The 17784-nt window shown below is 29.5% G+C and overlaps 4 protein-coding genes across 4 annotated transcripts; 2 read left to right on the top strand and 2 right to left on the bottom strand.

Moving 5' to 3' along the window:
• The first annotated feature begins 3 nt into the window (after window positions 1-3).
• On the top strand, window positions 4-2280 carry LOC145763432 (ras-related protein Rab-9A-like). The gene is made up of 2 exons (XM_082574875.1): window positions 4-240; window positions 397-2280. Exons 1-2 carry the CDS (start codon window positions 120-122, stop codon window positions 900-902), a joined length of 627 nt encoding a protein of 208 aa, XP_082431001.1. The 5' UTR covers window positions 4-119; the 3' UTR covers window positions 903-2280.
• Window positions 988-5838, bottom strand: LOC145763429 (apoptosis-inducing factor 1, mitochondrial-like). Its single transcript, XM_082574874.1, has 13 exons — window positions 5617-5838; window positions 5133-5233; window positions 4754-4874; window positions 4546-4649; window positions 4172-4390; window positions 3928-4089; window positions 3724-3832; window positions 3404-3600; window positions 3203-3343; window positions 2960-3102; window positions 2493-2638; window positions 1652-1809; window positions 988-1293 (listed from the first exon to the last, which is right to left on the bottom strand). Exons 1-13 carry the CDS (start codon window positions 5705-5707, stop codon window positions 1219-1221), a joined length of 1767 nt encoding a protein of 588 aa, XP_082431000.1. The 5' UTR covers window positions 5708-5838; the 3' UTR covers window positions 988-1218.
• Window positions 5839-6476: 638 nt separating this feature from the next.
• Window positions 6477-9434, top strand: LOC145753838 (uncharacterized). The gene has a single exon (XM_082570317.1). The coding sequence runs from the start codon at window positions 6492-6494 to the stop codon at window positions 7860-7862; it is 1371 nt and encodes a 456-aa protein (XP_082426443.1). The 5' UTR covers window positions 6477-6491; the 3' UTR covers window positions 7863-9434.
• Window positions 9435-9805: 371 nt separating this feature from the next.
• On the bottom strand, window positions 9806-17759 carry LOC145745145 (DNA excision repair protein ERCC-6-like). The gene is made up of 15 exons (XM_082563145.1): window positions 17640-17759; window positions 17440-17527; window positions 17047-17231; window positions 16861-16923; window positions 16246-16798; window positions 15964-16122; window positions 15684-15819; window positions 15326-15496; window positions 15069-15245; window positions 14638-14850; window positions 12538-12756; window positions 12325-12435; window positions 12115-12188; window positions 11758-11898; window positions 9806-11694 (listed from the first exon to the last, which is right to left on the bottom strand). The coding sequence occupies exons 1-15, from the start codon at window positions 17746-17748 to the stop codon at window positions 10050-10052; spliced, it is 4044 nt and encodes a 1347-aa protein (XP_082419271.1). The 5' UTR covers window positions 17749-17759; the 3' UTR covers window positions 9806-10049.
• Between the last annotated feature and the right edge of the window lie 25 nt (window positions 17760-17784).

The raw sequence follows: 17784 nt of genomic DNA, 5'->3' as shown, positions 1-17784 counted from the left end.
TTGACCTTCATTGTTTACTAGTAAGAATTTAATGACCGACAAGTGAAAGGCGGAATATAAAGGAAGCAACATATAAACAAAGAGTTTTAAAGTTTGGCTTACATTAGGTAATATTAATCATGCCAACTCAACATAAAGTATTGAAGATTTTGTTAATTGGAGATGGGGGCGTTGGAAAAAGTTCAGTTATGAACCGATTTATAACTGGCCAATTTGAGAGTCAATCTTATCATACAATAGGTAATTGATTAGATTAAAAATAATACAAAAAATATTGTTTTTTTGTATATATATTTTGTATACAACTACAATCATATAAATTTCTATGTAGTATTTAACAAATTTTTAAATAAAATCATTAACTTTTTGCCTTTAACTAACTTATTCATTTTAAAGGAGTCGAATTTCTGACTAAAGATTTTATTGTTGATGAGAAACCGTACACCTTACAAATCTGGGATACCGCCGGCCAAGAAAGATTTAAAAGTTTAAGAACTCCATTTTACAGAGGCGCAGATTGTTGTATTTTGGCTTACTCTGTTGATGATGCACAAAGTTTTCATAACTTGACGATGTGGAAAAATGAGTTTCAATATTATGCCGATGTCACTGACAATAGTTTCCCATTTTTGGTCATTGGGAATAAGGAAGACATTGATGTCAGTAAAAAGGAAGTAAATAAAGAAGAAGTTGATGCTTGGTGCAGGAATAATGGTGGTTATAAACACATACAAACTAGTGCAAAGTCAGCTACCAATATTAACTTGTGTTTCACTTTGGCTGTGCAGAAAATCGTAAACGCTCAACTGCATTATGGCGATGCAAGCATTAGTAACATAACATCTGAATCTCCGAGTATTAATTTAAAAACAATGAAAGGCTCACAAAAGCAATGTTGTTAAATTTATGAAATTCATTCCAAGTAAGGGTATTCAACCAGAAAGTATAATCTATCCCTATCATCCTCAATTACAAATACTAGTTTTTATTTAAATAGAAACTTGCATTTTATTGTCAGATTTGTTCAAACTTTTGTAATACTTTCAATTTACTTGCCTTGATTACTATTTGTTTATGATGCAATTGTCGTATTGTTTAAAGCACTTAAAAAATCTCGTTAAAACAATGACAAAAAAATTTATACCACGATCTTTATATTTAATATAATGCTACAAAAATTTTGAATAAACTATTATTTTATTTTAATTAAGGACTCAATTACTCTTCACTGTGAATCTTGAAAAGTTTTGCCAATTCACTGTAATCTTCATAAGATTGTTGGTCTCTAATAACCTGCGAAAACATTAAAAATTAAACTACAAGATTTTAACTAACCACAAATTTAATTGTAAATTCGGAATTGATCTAATTTTTACAGATTTTTTAGAAAGGAATAATTAATTACAAAACCACATTACAGTGACATTGGCAAACATTTAATTATATTTCTTCTCATGCATTTTTGATTGTTTTACTGCATTTATTTATAGTCTACAAAGATTAATATTTAGATAATTTATTCAAAATTAAGCAGATTTCTATTGTCATGCACTTTAATTAGTTATTAAAATATGATTGTTCATTTTAAAAAAATTTGAAAAAATAATAATATGTATTGTTTTATAATTTTGTTTTATTGTAAAACTTTTACCTTTCTTGCGACTGGCATCCTCCCGAAAACATTCCAAAGCAAAACTCCAACTACTTTGCTGTCTCTTAAGTAGAAAACTACTCCTTTTCCAAACTCCTCACTTTTGGACTTTGATGTTGGGGTTGTAGACACAGCTTCAACACCTGAGGTGGGCACACCTGACAATTAAAAAAAGGTTAAAAAATTAAGTTTTGCATTTTCTAAAATTTTTAATTATTTTTTCACCTATCCACCTTGTTTTTGAAATGTTTTTTTTTAAATTGTTGTATTTTGTTAAAAATGTCATTGTAATCCCATTTTAAATTGTCACTTATATATATTTTTTATCAAAAGTTGTCATAAAATTAAAAAAAGGTATTAAGTATTACGCCAAAAAAACTAAAAGGGACAAGTGTTAAATATTATCCAGAATTATATGTAACTATTGTAGTGATTATAATATTAAATGCATTAACAAATGGTGTTAATTCTTTTGCTAAATTAATAACTAAAAAGGTTCCTGTATGCATATCAAAATTAAACCACTTTCTGTAATATGTGTTTATTGTTTCGTCTCTTCCAGTTCGTATATTAAAACTGAAAGTTTGAGCCTCAATTGGTGTCATAAATTACTTTTTATTTATTGCTTTTAACCATGATTTATTAACATTATAATAAAATTGAATTATATCATGTTTGGTTTTATAGAAGTGTTTTAATCACAGAACAGTAATAATATAAGTTTATATTCTGGTATAATGGTGCCTGTAAAACAACACTTGAAAAAAAAAATAACTTGCTATAATGAAATAATTTTTAAATAATAAAGGGTATTATGGGGTCTTATTTATAATGAACTTACCATCGTCAGAGTCATTCCTAATTCCTTCTTCTGCTGCAGCTTTTGGTGTGTCCTTCTCAGTTGCTTTTGCAAACACACCAACTGTTGGCAACTTTGAGTCAATTAAACCTATTGCCTCATATCCCACATCAGGACCCAAGTCCGACCTAGAAAAAAACAACAAAAAGCAATAACACTAAGAAATTAGAATATGTAAGCTGCTGTAGTGGTGTGTTTAAATGGGATTTAGGTTTTTAAATGTCTAACTTTATATATATATATATACAAATAAAAAAAAGAATATAATATGAGCATTCACAACTATGATATTTAACATTTAGCATTCAAACAAGATGTATATAATACAGAACAAAAACAATTAAACTTAAATTTAATATATATATATAACTAAACATCAAAGTAGAATAGACATTTAAATTGCAAAAAGTAACAATCACATAGCAGCAATACAATAAATTTTACAATACCAAAACATGGATTGATGAAAGTAATGTTTTTGTGCACCGGTCATATTTTCTCCAGCCAATCTTCCACTAACAACAGCGTGGTCATGATGCTCTACTCTTCTTCTTCCCAACTTCACATCATAAAAGCAAGCTGCATCACCCGCCTAAAGAAACATGTATTTTTAAATAGTTTTTTTTCTACAATATAAGAAAAAACTTAACATTTTTAAAGGTAACCTTTTTATGCTATTTATTTTAACTTACCACCCAAATATTAGATCTGGCTTGTAGTTCAGCATTGACTCTATAACCACCCAATTTTTCATCTACTTCAATACCAGCTGAGTTGGCCAAATCTGTGTCTATTCCTAACCCAACTGCAACCACCACATGATCTGTTGTTATCTGTTGACAAAAACATAAGTTTAAAAGAAAGAAAATTTGATAAAAAAAAAATTTTTTTACCTTCTGGCCATCCTTAGTTGAGATCTTGACCTTGTCGCCATTCATTGAAACATCACTCACCATGGCTTCGGTCACAACATTGACTCCTTCCTGCCTCACCTTGTTAGTGGTCCATTTAGTTAAATACTCTGGTAACACCAATCCCATATTACCACTTTCAGGAAATAGTTGGTTAACTTCAAAACCACTTTTCTTTCCTTTAAAAAAATCGTAAAAAAAAAAAATTTATGTCATTTTTATCAGTACCGCAAAAACAGAAACTCAAAATGCATATAATTATAACTAAAACATAAAACAAATATAATTAAGCTACTAGTTACCTTTGTGACCTAGGGCACATGAAAGTTCACTTCCCATAAAACCACCTCCAATGACAGTAACTGAATCCACCTTGTCAGTTATCTCATTTAAATTTAAGAAGTCATCTGCCTGTAATATAATATAGTTGTTGATTGTAACATAATATGGCCAGTTTAAACTACTATTTAAATTTCAAATAAACCTCTGTTGAGTATAAAACTTACAGTTCTAAAAACAGTGGTTCTTTTTTCTACTTCTTCTCCTGCTTTTTTGATACTAGGTAGAGTTTTGGGCCTTCCACCAGTTGCAATTAAACATTTTTTATATTTAATTTGAACTCCATTATCCAAGGTAGCCAAGTTTTCATTTGCATTTAGATCAACAACCTTAAATAAAATTTATAAAAAAAGTATTTTAAAGGTTAAATAATACGAAAATCAACAACTAGGTATTTGATGGGACATATACCTTTCTTGCATTTGCAATTGCCACCTTTTTTCCCTTTTCATTTAACTGATTTGGTTTGCAGAAAAATCCAGGTTTTTCGAAAAATATGTCTCTAGCTTTTCCATTCCACTGTGTAAATTGAAACAACTTTGCTGATTCCTGATCATCACTGAACCACAATTCCTTGGATAAAGGAGGTCGCATGTATGGTACATGTGTGTCTTCACTTATTATTAAAATCTAAAATAAATTTACAAAAATAAGGTTGATAAGTCTAAAAATTGTAATACGAGCTATGTGCTATTTTAGCAAATTGTTTATTTAACTAAACATTAAAAAACACCCCTTTTGGTGTTTGTTTATATAAAGGTTATCAATAAAACATTCCTGTTTACCTTGGCATTAACATCGGTTTTTAAAATAGCCCTCATTGCAGAATAAGATGCTGTCCCACCCCCGATTAATAAATATTGAACTTCGTCAGGAAATTCAGGTAGTTCTGTAAGAAAATTGTAAACAAATTACTTCCATATTTCATTTTTAGCAGATACTCCATATGCTTAAAAATTTGCATGTTTTGGATCAAGTAACCAACTAAAATACCTGGGACTACAATTTCCTCATCAGTCTGTTCTTCTTCAACATTTTCTTTAACATCAACTTGTTTTTTTACCACTGCTTCCGCTGCCTGGACTGTTGAAAAGGACTGCCTTAATGCACTCACCTTATGTATTTAAAAAAAAAATTAAAATTTAAAACTATTTGCAAAACATAATATAAAAAAGCCAGTGTTTAACAAAAAGTCCTTTTAAAGTATATATATACTCATTATTGTTTAAGATTTAACATTTTAAGTAAGTTTTTTCTTGCAAGTTGTTTTTTTATTTAAGTATTGTATAAAAGTTTAATATTTAACAAATGTTAAATAACAAAACTTGAAATAAATGAATCTATTTATTAATTAACAAATTTAAGACCCTACCATTCCTAGTGACAATGTTCCGCCAATACAACATAATAATACTCCTCTCCGACTAAAACTTGATGAAAATAATCCACTACTTTTATTTTTGCATTGTAAATCTAAAAAAAGAATAAAGTATATAAACTATTATATTAATAATAGCATTTTCAAAGTACATATGTTCTGTTTAATTACAACTTTGGGATCTCTATTACTTTCGCACGCCCGAATTTAACAAGGCATTATAACCTAAGTATGGCAATTGTTCGACTAGACATTAAAAATTAGTTGAAATATGTTTTAATGAGTATAACTTAGTCCGCTTTACGAGTCAGATGTGTTAATGGGTAAACTGAATATGTGAGGGTTAGGGTAAGGGTTTAATTTATGCAACCTCTTTGTTTAATTACATGTGCCGTATTTCGGTTACACACCCTGTTTATGTAGGGCGTGCGAAACTAATAGAGATCCCAACTTTGAGTTTACGAATTTATTTGCTTACATATTAATTTATTTCTTGCGTTGTCGTTTTTAAGTGTTGTTCTTCGAAAAGTTGAAAATGTTCTTTGGGATAATCTGCTACAACGAAACATTGGAATGTTTAAAATAGAAATCTGCTTTAGAAATATTAAAACAGTGATAATACATACAAAATTATACTATACTCATGTTTATACGTTAACCTATTTGGCGTTTAGATTTTTATTTAAAACCGGTAAAACTACTGACTTTGGTTTTACCTTTGGCACGGAGAACATGTGGTAACCTGATGTTTACATGACGTTTCAAAATTTTACGTCGCGAAAAAATGTTAACAGACATCATAAATTTATAAAACAATGTAAAGTTTATATACAAATAATGTAAAAAAATTAAATGTTAAATATTTTACATAATATATTAAAAAAGAATAGTTAAAAATATAATTTTTTTATCAAATATCATTCATTCATGCGTTCTATCAAAACAACATGTTTTGTAGGTACTGATTAGTATACGGGTTGTTGTTTTTTTCTTTGCGAGTTGTTTTTGTACATTTTCGTTCGTAGTTGACGGGTCATCGGGTCGCAGTGATTTTAATTAATACAGTCGTCCCGCAGCGACTCACAATAAAATTCTTTATAACCAAAATAACAAATCAACTAAATTATGAGTTATAATTAGTTTCTATTTGATCGCTAGTTTTTTAGGGTTTAAAATTGTAAAAACAATTCTGCGCGCGTTTTTTTTATAGAGCAGCGTAGCACAATCAAAATTTTGATTTGTTTTAATAGTACAGTCTTTAATGAAAAGAAAATATTGATTTCGCTACAAATAAATATAAAATGTTGTTTCAAACATGGATTTGTTTTTTTAGATGGAACATGGTTGTTTAAAATGACTTTTTCTGGCGATGGTGAATTTGATTTAGCATCCACTGTTCAAGCTTTTCATATTGAAGAGACAACGTATTTTAACAACATGACTAAAATCTTAAATCAGTCTGAATCAAATACATTACTGCTGCATGTAATATTAGCTGTTTGTATTGCAATATTAATATTGTTTCTATGCATATTAATATGTTATTGCAGACAAATTTGTCGGAAAAAGTCGAGAAGAAAATCAAGAGTTATCAAGACAAAAACTGTTTTGTTGTCCAAGGCAACATCTATTTCGGGACTTAATGGCAACTACAATCAATGCAATAATGATAATTTAAAAGAAGCACAATTCTCACACAACATGCAAGTACAACTTGAAGAATACAAATCACCTTGTGGGAAAAAGCAAAACACACTACTTGAACCAAACGTTGGAAACATTCCACCAGGTTTTAACAACAAATCCTACTTACAAATGAAATTGGTCACAAGTACACCAACTGTTAAAAATGCAGCTATCTTGCAATCAGGTGTCAGTGGTGTTATGATATTTTCTCCCCAATCTACAATTGCTGGAAATGATTGGCAGTCTGCACGCCACGATGTTACAACAACCCCAAGTTATGCTTTACAATACAGCAGTCCCTGCATTGCCAACCAAACAAAACATTTAAATCTTGAAAATTGTGCTAGTCCTGCTTCCACACAATCCAGTGAGACAGAAAAAGATGTTGTTTACTCTAAAAGTCGTGACAGTATTTCATCTGCTTGTTTATATGGTACAGCAGCATCTCAGCTCTTTGAAGCCGATCAAAAAAATTGTTCCTCAAAGGAAGATGATTCTGATAAATATACAGAAAGCGAAGAGTTGCTTCCAGACACAGTTCTTCCAGAATTAAGTCCACTTTCTCCTGAGGGAGTAACGTCATCACTTCCTCTAGATGCATATGGTCATCCGAGAGCATGGTTTGTTCCCTTGGACGAAATATACCATGAACCACTTCGACATTCTTTTATCGATGTTTCGAACTCAAGTCAGGAACATGAGTTTTTAGTCCAACAAAAGAAGAATTCTAACAAAGCTACAACAACCTTTAGCTCAAAGAATAATTGCAGTGTTGTTAATTCTGTGCATTCACCAAGCAGCAATAGCACAGGTGAATCTGATGCATTGTATGAAAAAAATGATGATGGTAGCTTGAGATGGCGAGATAGCGGTGTGCCAAGCTCACAAATTCTCACAAAATCCAGTTCAAGTGATTTAGAAGGCAAAAAATTACCAAGTGCTTGGGACCAAAGAGAAGCAAGGCCAGTGATCTTTTTTGAAAAGGAGATTAGTGAGGAAGGCCCGATTTTTGATTCTAATGCTTACATTGGCACTTAAGTTTTAAGCATGCATTTTTTTTTACCAAAATCACAGATTACACTTGAGTAAAAATAGGATGATTCGATTAATTACCTTGGCCAAAAATGGTACTTGTTTATTGTTTTGTAATTCACTTGACACGCTTTTAATGGTAAAATAATGCTAGTATTGTTTACACATTAATTGACCAAACAATACAGTATATCCTTGTAATCTAAATACTGTTTAAAACTTTCTTAATTTCATAATAGTTTGTTTATTGGATTTTCTAATCAATCAATAATCCAGGGCTTTATTGCAATGTATACCAATTGTAAAAGGATTTGTTTTAGGCTTAAGGTATCTAATATTTGTACTGGATTATCCAGGCTAATTAATGTTTTTAAGAGGGTTATAATTAACCAATTTTATGTCAATTACTTTAATCCAGTATTTGCAAACAACTGCAAAAGATTTATTGTTGTATTTTGATAATGGGCTAGTCATAAATTACTGCCATATGTTTGGTTTTTGCTTTATAAAAATCCTGCATTAAATATTCATTGCAGTTTTACTAGCAGTAACATCACATATTACCTACACCTTTTGACCTAAAAATAGTGCTAGAAATAACAGTGTGCTATTATCTTGCAAATGCGTGCTAAAACTTAAATCATAATTTTTTTAAAAATTTTGTCTTTAACATAGTTGCATTTTTTTATTTTTTATTAATCTTTTTGTTTGCCCGCTTTAAATATCTGCTTTTTAAAAATACTTTGTAGTGCATTATTCTTGCCTAACATAACACGTATGCATGTACAAATTCATTTAAATCATGTATATATATTAATACCAATGTATACTGTTTTAAATATTAGTAGTGATTTTAATGAAGCATGGCACTGTTGTAGGGTACATATTAGTATTTTATTAGTACTTTTCAACATTCAATACATAACTGTTTTTATAAATTAAAACACTATAAAATGTACTGGGGTGTAAATATGTTTGTCTATCATAAAATTTACTGTGTCATCATTTTTAATTGTTAATATTACCTTTTTTACATCACTCACACATCAAATATGAAATGTTATTGTAAACATTATTAATCAAATGCATCTCAAAATTTAATTATCAACATACAATCGAATTCATTTGTAAATTGTAAAGGTTTTTAATAGGCCTATTGAATTTCACTAGTTTTATTTCTTATAATACATAGTTTCCTCTTCACTGTATAGCCACAAGACGATATAATTATTGATTTATGTTTCACTTTATCTGAAAGAAATGTAAGACTTTGTGTTGAAAATCCCTTGGGGTTATGCTTATACTTTTAGTACTAAAAAATCACTTTCTTTTTAAGTCAAGATTGTAGTCACCGTTTTTTTATTTTTTGCCAAACTTATCACATGTTAATTTTTTTATGTACTTCACAACTTTGCGCTGTTATTTCTTCACATTTTTACCTTTTTATGTATTGTATATAAACATTGTATTCGGCAAAATAGTGTGTGTTGAGTAATTTTTAAGCTGCATTACAGACAGTTAATTTCCTATTCCATTTTCCCGCACGTTCTTATAGTATTGCCAGATATCGTCAATAAACAAAACCCACACTACATCTGTTGTTATTAAATTATAGTGGAAGACAGCGGGGCCTAATTATTTTTAGGTTATGACATAATCGTTTTATAACACGCTCTATTATGGATTTTAGCCAAGAAATCAAGCATTGTTATCATGGGAGTAATTTCCATTATTTTATATCGAATTTTCACGCTAGAGATTCTTTACGCGTACTGCCACTAAGGTTACTGAGTAAAATACTTTTTTATGTTAAAATTATAGTATAGAAAATTACTTATAAATTGCCGTTTTTCCGGTTTAAGATTCCAGGTGCCTGTCTTTAAGGTTTAAACTAATGATTAGATACTGGCTAACTTAAAAATCGATTTGACACAGTGGCGTTTATTGGGGAAAAAAATTATAAACATAATACCAAGAACATAGTAACAATATACTACAAAACAATAGGTCATGATAAATTATAAAAAAGATTTAATCAATCGTTTTTAAAAGCTTAGTTTTTGGAATTAGATTGACAAAAATCCACAATAAAAATCGCGAATTGTTTGATCAGTAAAAAAATATAAAATCTTGGCAAAAATTATTAAATGCAATCAAAGGAAATTTAATTTTATTTGCATATTAGTTGTACTTTTAACGGAACTCATTTTTAAGTACCCATTTGGTTGTACCATCAAAATCTTTGGTCATAACACAAACATGATGAAGCATTGATTTAAACTTTGGCGCGTCTTCAGTGGCAACAAATCCATTAAATTTTTCCATCACCTTACTAGTACTCACCTCTCCTCCACATTCTAAATCAATAAAGTTAACAAGTTGATGAAGCAAAGTGGCATTTTCTGTACCCATATAATCTGTAAAGTCATTTGTTTCCAATTCATTAGAGCTGTCTTCGGAATCTGATTTTTGATCCTCTTCAAAATGATTTCTTCTTCGCATCTGAAGAAGTAATTGGCTAGAGGAACATGGCTCCTTGGCTGCTCCAAAATTCGGTTTCGTGGTAGCACCATTTGTTTTATCATCTTCTGAAGAAGACGAATCAATTTCTTTTTTATTTTTAGAAAAGTTTAACTGGGATGTAAAACCACTATTAATTTTTGGTTTTGAAGTTTTCTCTTTTTTTTGAGAGAAAACTTCAGAGTTACCAAACCTTGGTTTTACACTTCTTTTCGGTTTTGGGTATCTATATTGTTTTCTTGACTTTTTAAGATTTTTAATTGCTTCTTTGGCTACTCTGTTTGCTTCAGATTCAACTATAGCATAGTCGTGAGTTGAACTATCCATAATAGTTGCGTGCTTAAGTGCACTGTGTACACCTTTGTTGAACAGTTTAGCCAAAACATAGTCATCAGATCGGGCTCTTTCCTTATCCACTTCCTTTGTCTTATATTTTGATCTTTTTACAACATTTTGTACTATCTCTCCATCCACATCACATTTTCTTGACCTTTTTGTAGATTTTTCTTTTTTAGGCACAGTTTTTTCACTTTTAAATTTTTCAAGAACTTTAAGAAAGGAGCTTCGTAATTTAGTTGGTGTTGTTGTAGGTGAATTTCCAGCTGTGTCAGAAGTTATTGGTTGGATTTGATCAGCTGTTTTAAAAGTGTCTAAAGACATATTACTAGTTGAGGTATTCGGTAACAGCATATCATTACTATCAGGATTGACTTGGATTTTACTAGAGCAAATATCAGAACTTCTATTTTTTGGCCCAGAAATATCATTGGTAATGTCATGACTTGCATTACTTTGAATTAAATCAGTTTTATCTGTAGCATCCTCAACACTTTGAAGAAAGTCTTCACTATTTTTGTTTGGAAGTAAAACAGCAGCATATTCTGATGTAGTTTCTGGTGTAGATATTGGAATGTTGGAATCATTGTTAGGTTCAGACAAGTTAAGAGTGTTATTATTATTACAAAAAGTTTTTGATACATTTAATAATTTCTCTTGATTTTTATTATTATCTTTGGCAGCGCTATTGGCATTAGGTAAAGGATTATCAATTGCAAAGGAATTTTTGGTCAGATTTTTTCTTCTTTGTTCTTGTTTTATTCTTTTATTCTCTCTTTTCTCCCTTTTTCTTTCAGCTTTCTCTTTTATATTAACTTCCGACCCAGTGCCAGCAAATATTGAGGCCGTTTCAGTTTTGCTAATTTTTTCAGCATCCTGATCCTTTAAGGTAAATAATTCGTGCATGTCATTGTTCTTAAAAAATCTTCGCTGTCGAGGATCTTTTAAAACTCGATTGGAAACAAAATGCTTAAAAATTTGCCTGCAAAATAGTTTAGGTTAGATTGTTTTTGAAACAAATTGATAAATAGAATTAATGATCTACCGATGATAAATCTTCTCCTCAATGGTACCAGTTGTTATCAATCTATAAATTGTAACTTGTTTGTTTTGACCAATTCTCCAAGCTCTCTCTTGGGCTTGTGCATCAGTACTTGGATTCCAATCAGGGTCAAAAAGTAAAACTCTATAAAAAATAGATAACCGGATAAATATTAAATAAAGGTTTAAATAACAATTAAAAAAATGTTTTATTCTAACATAAAATCTAACTATAACTAAAAAAATCAAAACTTATTAAAACAATTTAAGTACCTATAATTTGTTAAAGAGAAATAAGGTTTCAAATATAAACTATTTAAATTATCATCCCTAGAATCTAATATTTGGTGTTCTTTTTTACCTGTCTGCTCCAACTAAGTTAATTCCTAGTCCACCAACTCTTGTCGTTAACAAAAATACAAATATGTTTGGATCCTAAATAAAAAATATAAAAGATGACACAACAATTCCACAAAGCAATATGTTGTATAATTTAATACTTTAAATAAAAAGCATATTCTTTTTTAACAAGTTGAACTTTTACACTAAATGATACATAATTAGTTTGTACCTCATTAAAACTATTAACAATTGAATTTCTACTCTGTATAGCGGTTCCTCCGTGCATAAGTACATAGGAATAATTTTGGGATTTTACAAAATCTTCCAAAATCATTAACATCTATATAAACATAATAGTTTAACCAATGACTATTTTATTTTTATTATTTGCCTTTGTTTCGAAATTTAAACATAATAATTTAAAATATTTTTTTAAACTTACAGCTTTGCTTTGTGAAAACAAAAGAACTTTCTTGTTTTGCTTTTTCCAAATTCTTAGCAAGGATTCAACAACCACCATTTTTCCTGACCGTTCCCAATGACCAAACCTTTTTTCATCACCATATTCAGGCTTTACTTGACCTGTTAGAAGTTTATGTCCTCCAGTATACAAATCTGGATGATTGCAAATTTTACGGAGTTGAATTAGGCCAACAAATATCTGAAAAAAAATAAAGATTATTTAAAAAAAAAATTTTTTTTATATAATGTATGGCTAATTTATATATATATATATATAGTATATACAAAATATTTAAGGAAGCTTACAAATTACTAAACAACAAGTGCAATATTACACCGTTGATTACATAGTAAAGTGTTGTATGTAATGTCCGTGATGCTAGTATTGCAAATTTTGGTAATATTACATGATTTGTACAGTCAATATGATGCAAGACCACCTAACAAGTAGTTAAACAAAGAAAATATAAGATTAGTTCAGAAGCAAAAGAAGCTTGGCAGAAAAAAATTAAAAACATTTATTTAAACATTAATTTTAAAATTTCTACTATATTAACTAGACTTGTGCTATCCTTAGGCCTTCTAATACAAATCTAAGTGTTATTTAAATTTATAAACAGGAGAAAAATTATGGGAAATATTAGTATCTGGGACAAGGAATTCTGGATTTTGTTCTCTAAATACCCTGAAAATTCAAGCAAAGTATTTCCAGAACCTAAAGATCTTCTCGCAATACCTTTTACTGCAATTTTTCTTTTTGGGATTCAATTTATATTTGAGCGGTACTTAGTAAAACATCTTACAAGTTGGTTACAAAGAAGAGTAAAAATTAAATTAATGCCAAAGGAGCAAACTACATTGAAGGGTTTGTTTGAACTAAACAACAGACCCACAGATAAAATGATTTTACAATATACTCAATCCATAGGGTGGACAGAAAAACAAATTAAAGACTGGTTTGAAATCCACAGGAATATCGTGAGGCCGCTTTGGAGCTACAAATTTAAAAAAGCAGTCAGCACTACACTTTTTAACCTTTTTGCTTTTATCTTTGAAATGTGCATGTTATGGAAAACACCTTACTTGTGGGAGCCTGATAATTTTCTATTGAAATATCCACACGAGATCTCATTTACTGTTTATATGTATTACATGGTTAAATGTGGTTTGTATCTGCGTTTAATTATAGAGGTACTTTTTAAATTTAATCAAAAAGATTCTAAACAACATCTAATGCACCATGTTACTACACTTTTTTTAATAATACTTGCATATCTGGTTAACTTAACAACACACGGGATATTAGTTTTTGTTATTTTTGATGTAGCACATATTTTTCGTGAACTTGCCAAATGTCTTGCCTATGCAAAACATCATACACTTGCTAAATTAGTTTTTATCTTGTACATGATGGTTTTTATCTCATTTCGAATAATATTGTTCTCATATTTTCTTTTTACTGTAACTATTACATCACTTTATCCTTACGCAAAAGCGGAAATTTATTATTCTTCAAACCTGATGTTTTTAACACTGCAAATTCTAAATCTTATCTGGGCAAAAATGATTGTGCAAAAGGCAATCAAGTTAGTAAAGGGAGGCAGTGTTATCAAAGAAGATCATGGTGATAACATTTTTCAAGGTGAAAAATTTAAAAAAAATATGTAAAAAATTTTTGTATAAAATAGTAAGGTCTATAACTTCTATTACTTCCTTTTGCTTTTCTTTAACCCCACAATAGAATTTAATTGACTAAAGTATTCTTTTTCTTTTGTTTAAATGTTCTGTTTTTAATATACTTTGCTATTTTTTAATTGCCTTTATGTTACTTGTGTGATGCTTATTTGCCTTTTTTTATTGGTAAAATTTAATCTTAAAATAAATTTAAGACGAGCTTATTGTTTTCAACTTTTTAATTTTTATAAAGTGTTATAACTTTAGAGTATTATACACAACCTGAAAACATATATAAAAAGCAGAATACTTACATAAAAGACAAATTTAAATAGCCTATATAAATATAACTTATACAACAGATGGATAAGTTAAAAATAACTTTAAAACATTTGCTGGTACTCACTTTTGTGTTTCGACTTAGAATTGAGTGAACAGTTTCAGAGTCGAGATATTGTTTGTAAACTTCAACTTGATGGTCAGTCATTGAACAAAACAGAACTTGGTCAGTTTTATCGGGCAGATGGAGATGAGATTTTACATCAGCTTTCATTCTGCGCAGAAGATACGGCGCTATAGTGGTTTTTAACATACAAGCACACTTGTATGCTGTTTGTACCTTAAAATATAGCAATTTTTTTAATGAAACCATTTAGAGAAAAAGTATTTACATAATGAGAAACTATTAGTGACTACCGTAATACTAAACTAATTTATTGTTCAAATTAAAAAAGAATAGAATAATTGTTGTAAATTTTAATGTATTTTTATCATATTTTGTATAATACATAACATGCTAAGCAAAAAAAAAATTGATAAAAAAAACTAAGGTACTACCTGGACATCAGTTGCACAGGCATAACCACCCTGAACAATTGGGATTGAAAATTGTTCCATAAAAACAGGCAAGGTGCCAAGTTTTCCCGGAAACACAAAATCAAACAATGACCACAATTCTTTCAAGTTGTTTTGAATCGGTGTTCCGGATAAAATAATCCGATGTGGGGTAGGAAACTAAAATGAAAAAACAAAAATCAGACACAAAAATAAAATAATAAAATATAAAAATAATAAAATAAAGCAAGCCAACTTACAAGTTTAATTGCGTGAGTTACCGCTGAATCGGGGTTTTTGATCTTATGTCCTTCATCCAAAATGACATAGTGCCAGTTTTTAGACAACAATTCATCGATGGAAATACGAACACGCTCATATGATGTGATAAGAATTCCTCGTGACAAAACTATGTTGCTTATCAAGTCTCCCTTAAAAAAATATATATTTGCTAAGTAAACTCTTATTTAGTTTAAAAATATTTAAAGTATATACAGTAATTAAAATTCCGAGAATTGCTCACTTTAATTTTCAAACTAAAATAAAATACAAAAATTTTAATTTTAGATTAAAATTTAATTACAGTATAAATTGTAATATACATCCTATAAATCTTACATTAGCACCCCTGTGTGAGCCAGAACTATGAAGTATAGCAGTTCTTACTTGAGGTAACCAGGAATGAAGGTGAGTGACCCATTGGTGCATAACTGTTGCTGGTGCTACTAATAACACTGGTCCAAGACCATCGTAACTGTAAGAAATTCAAAAATATTTTCCAAAAAATAGAAACTCAGATAACACTACTAGTACCTAACATTCGTACATAACATTTTTTCACATTGCATCTCACATTCTTAGCAACTCAGTAACTGCAAAACATTTAACTGAAATTTACCTGTAAGCTGCATCTCTATCACGAAGCTTGGAATAAAATAGTCCTGCTAAAAAGCTAATAACTTGGATAGTCTTACCCAACCCCATCTCATCACCTAATATGCCCCCAGCATGTTGAGCATGGAGCTCCCACAACCATTTCACCCCAGTCTGCTGATACCTTTATTAAATGTTATAGAACAAATTAATAAGAGGGCTCAGAAAAAAAGGCAATTCAATTTTTAAAAGAGAGATATATAATAGTTTTTGCATATAAAAATACGAATACAATCAAACAACTCACTTATATAACTTTTGCCAAATTCTTCCTGGAATTTTAAAACCTCCGTCAAAAACCTTGTCAGCTCTTATTTCAATTCCATCAATCTGTTCTTGTATTAAACGCTGTTTGTATTTTAAAACTCGTTTTTTAAAAGTTCTTGGGTTTGCATCATCAATGCATCGCGTATTTCGAATTTTCTTTTTTTGCGAAACTGTAATTTTTTCTTCTTCATCAACATCCGATTCAGAATGATCTTCAACTTGAGGTACAAATTCTTCGTCAGTGGAGTCTTTTCTCCTCTTAGTATCCTCTTCTGTTTCAACATCATTGTTTCCAGATCTTTTTAAGGAGTTATCTGGAGGTATAGATTTCTTTGGTGTTGTCTTTTTTTGTTTTAAAAGATATTGAGCATCGGTTGAAAGTGAATCTAAAAATTGATTATCTAACCGAAGTGTTGGTTGTTTAATAGGGGCTGTTGGTTGGGTTGTTGGTATTGAAAAGGGAGTTTCTAATCCTTGTTTGATTAGTTCTCTTCTTTCTTTTAAAGTCCGTGCCCCTGAAACTTTAGTTTTATCTAAAAAAATGATTATTAGGTTGTATACAATTTTTAGGGCATTGTATTTCTTTATTGCTTACCAAATTTTATTGAATTAGTTAAATTATCTTTTGTCCCTGATGTTGATGGTTTTACAGTAGATTCTAAAAAAAATAAATATTTTATTAAATGTCGTAGGTTCATGAAAAAAAATGACATAAAATATTTAACAATTTAAATAAAATTAGGATAAACCTATTTGTAGGGTAAAATAGAAACGTTTGTACCTGACAATGTAGCAATATACTTTTCTGCTGATTTTAATTTTTGTTCACATATTTTTAATGAGCTAACATATTTTTCTCTCTGGATGATCAAAGTTTTTAACTTTTGTTGGTTGGAAATCGATGAAGGTTTCGTGGCAAAATATTCTCCAGCATTTTCATTTTGCCGAATTAATGATTTTAATGACCTTTTTTTAAAAAAAACAAAGTTAATAATCTTGATATAACAACCAATTTAAAAAATTACACAACTATTTGTGAAATATCTTTACAATCCTTATATATATTGACAATCCTTACATAATTTAAGAGGTAGAAATCCAGCAAAAATATATTTTAATGCACTTAATGTAAGAAAAACAAAATGTTTGCCAAAAAATAAAGAAGTGTTTTTACCCAATTTCCTTTTTAATATTGTTTATTTTCTTCTGTTCTACAACTCTTTGTTTGGCTTTAACATCCTTGTCAATTTGCTGAATAACATCTGATAATAACAAACAGTCAGACAGTATATATTTTTAAATATATTATTCTGTTAACCAGTTAACGTTTTTTATAAAACTATTTTTTTTTAATTGCCAGGCCTTTCGACTTACCGTTTTCAAAAATTGCTGTATCAAATGCGTTTACACCAGTCAAGTGGCTCAAATCATCTATGTTTAAATTAGTTTCACTACTATCTTGATGCATGTTGTAGAATGTCATTTAAGATAAACGTTAATTGAGATTTGTTGTAATACT

Source organism: Corella eumyota, chromosome 1 (genome assembly GCF_963082875.1).
Source record: "Corella eumyota chromosome 1, kaCorEumy4.1, whole genome shotgun sequence".
Lineage (NCBI taxonomy): Eukaryota > Metazoa > Chordata > Ascidiacea > Phlebobranchia > Corellidae > Corella > Corella eumyota.
Note: the sequence above shows the minus strand (reverse complement) of the source record. Positions and strands in the feature narration are given on the sequence as shown.

Bases quoted from the DNA above. Each gene is read 5' to 3' on its own strand.
- LOC145763432 (XM_082574875.1), top strand. From the start codon at position 120: ATGCCAACTCAACATAAAGTATTGAAGATTTTGTTAATTGGAGATGGG. The intron at 241-396 runs GTAATTGATTAG...TTCATTTTAAAG, and splicing joins TCAATCTTATCATACAATAG to GAGTCGAATTTCTGACTAAA.
- LOC145763429 (XM_082574874.1), bottom strand. From the start codon at position 5,707: ATGTTTCGTTGTAGCAGATTATCCCAAAGAACATTTTCAACTTTTCGA. The intron at 4,391-4,545 runs GTAAACAGGAAT...AATTTATTTTAG, and splicing joins AAACCGATGTTAATGCCAAG to ATTTTAATAATAAGTGAAGA. The intron at 4,090-4,171 runs GTATATGTCCCA...ATTTTATTTAAG, and splicing joins CAATTGCAAATGCAAGAAAG to GTTGTTGATCTAAATGCAAA.
- LOC145753838 (XM_082570317.1), top strand. From the start codon at position 6,492: ATGACTTTTTCTGGCGATGGTGAATTTGATTTAGCATCCACTGTTCAA.
- LOC145745145 (XM_082563145.1), bottom strand. From the start codon at position 17,748: ATGACATTCTACAACATGCATCAAGATAGTAGTGAAACTAATTTAAAC. The intron at 17,232-17,439 runs GTAAAAACACTT...TTTTAAAAAAAG, and splicing joins AATATTAAAAAGGAAATTGG to GTCATTAAAATCATTAATTC. The intron at 12,189-12,324 runs GTACAAACTAAT...TTTTTTATTTAG, and splicing joins TTGTTAATAGTTTTAATGAG to GATCCAAACATATTTGTATT.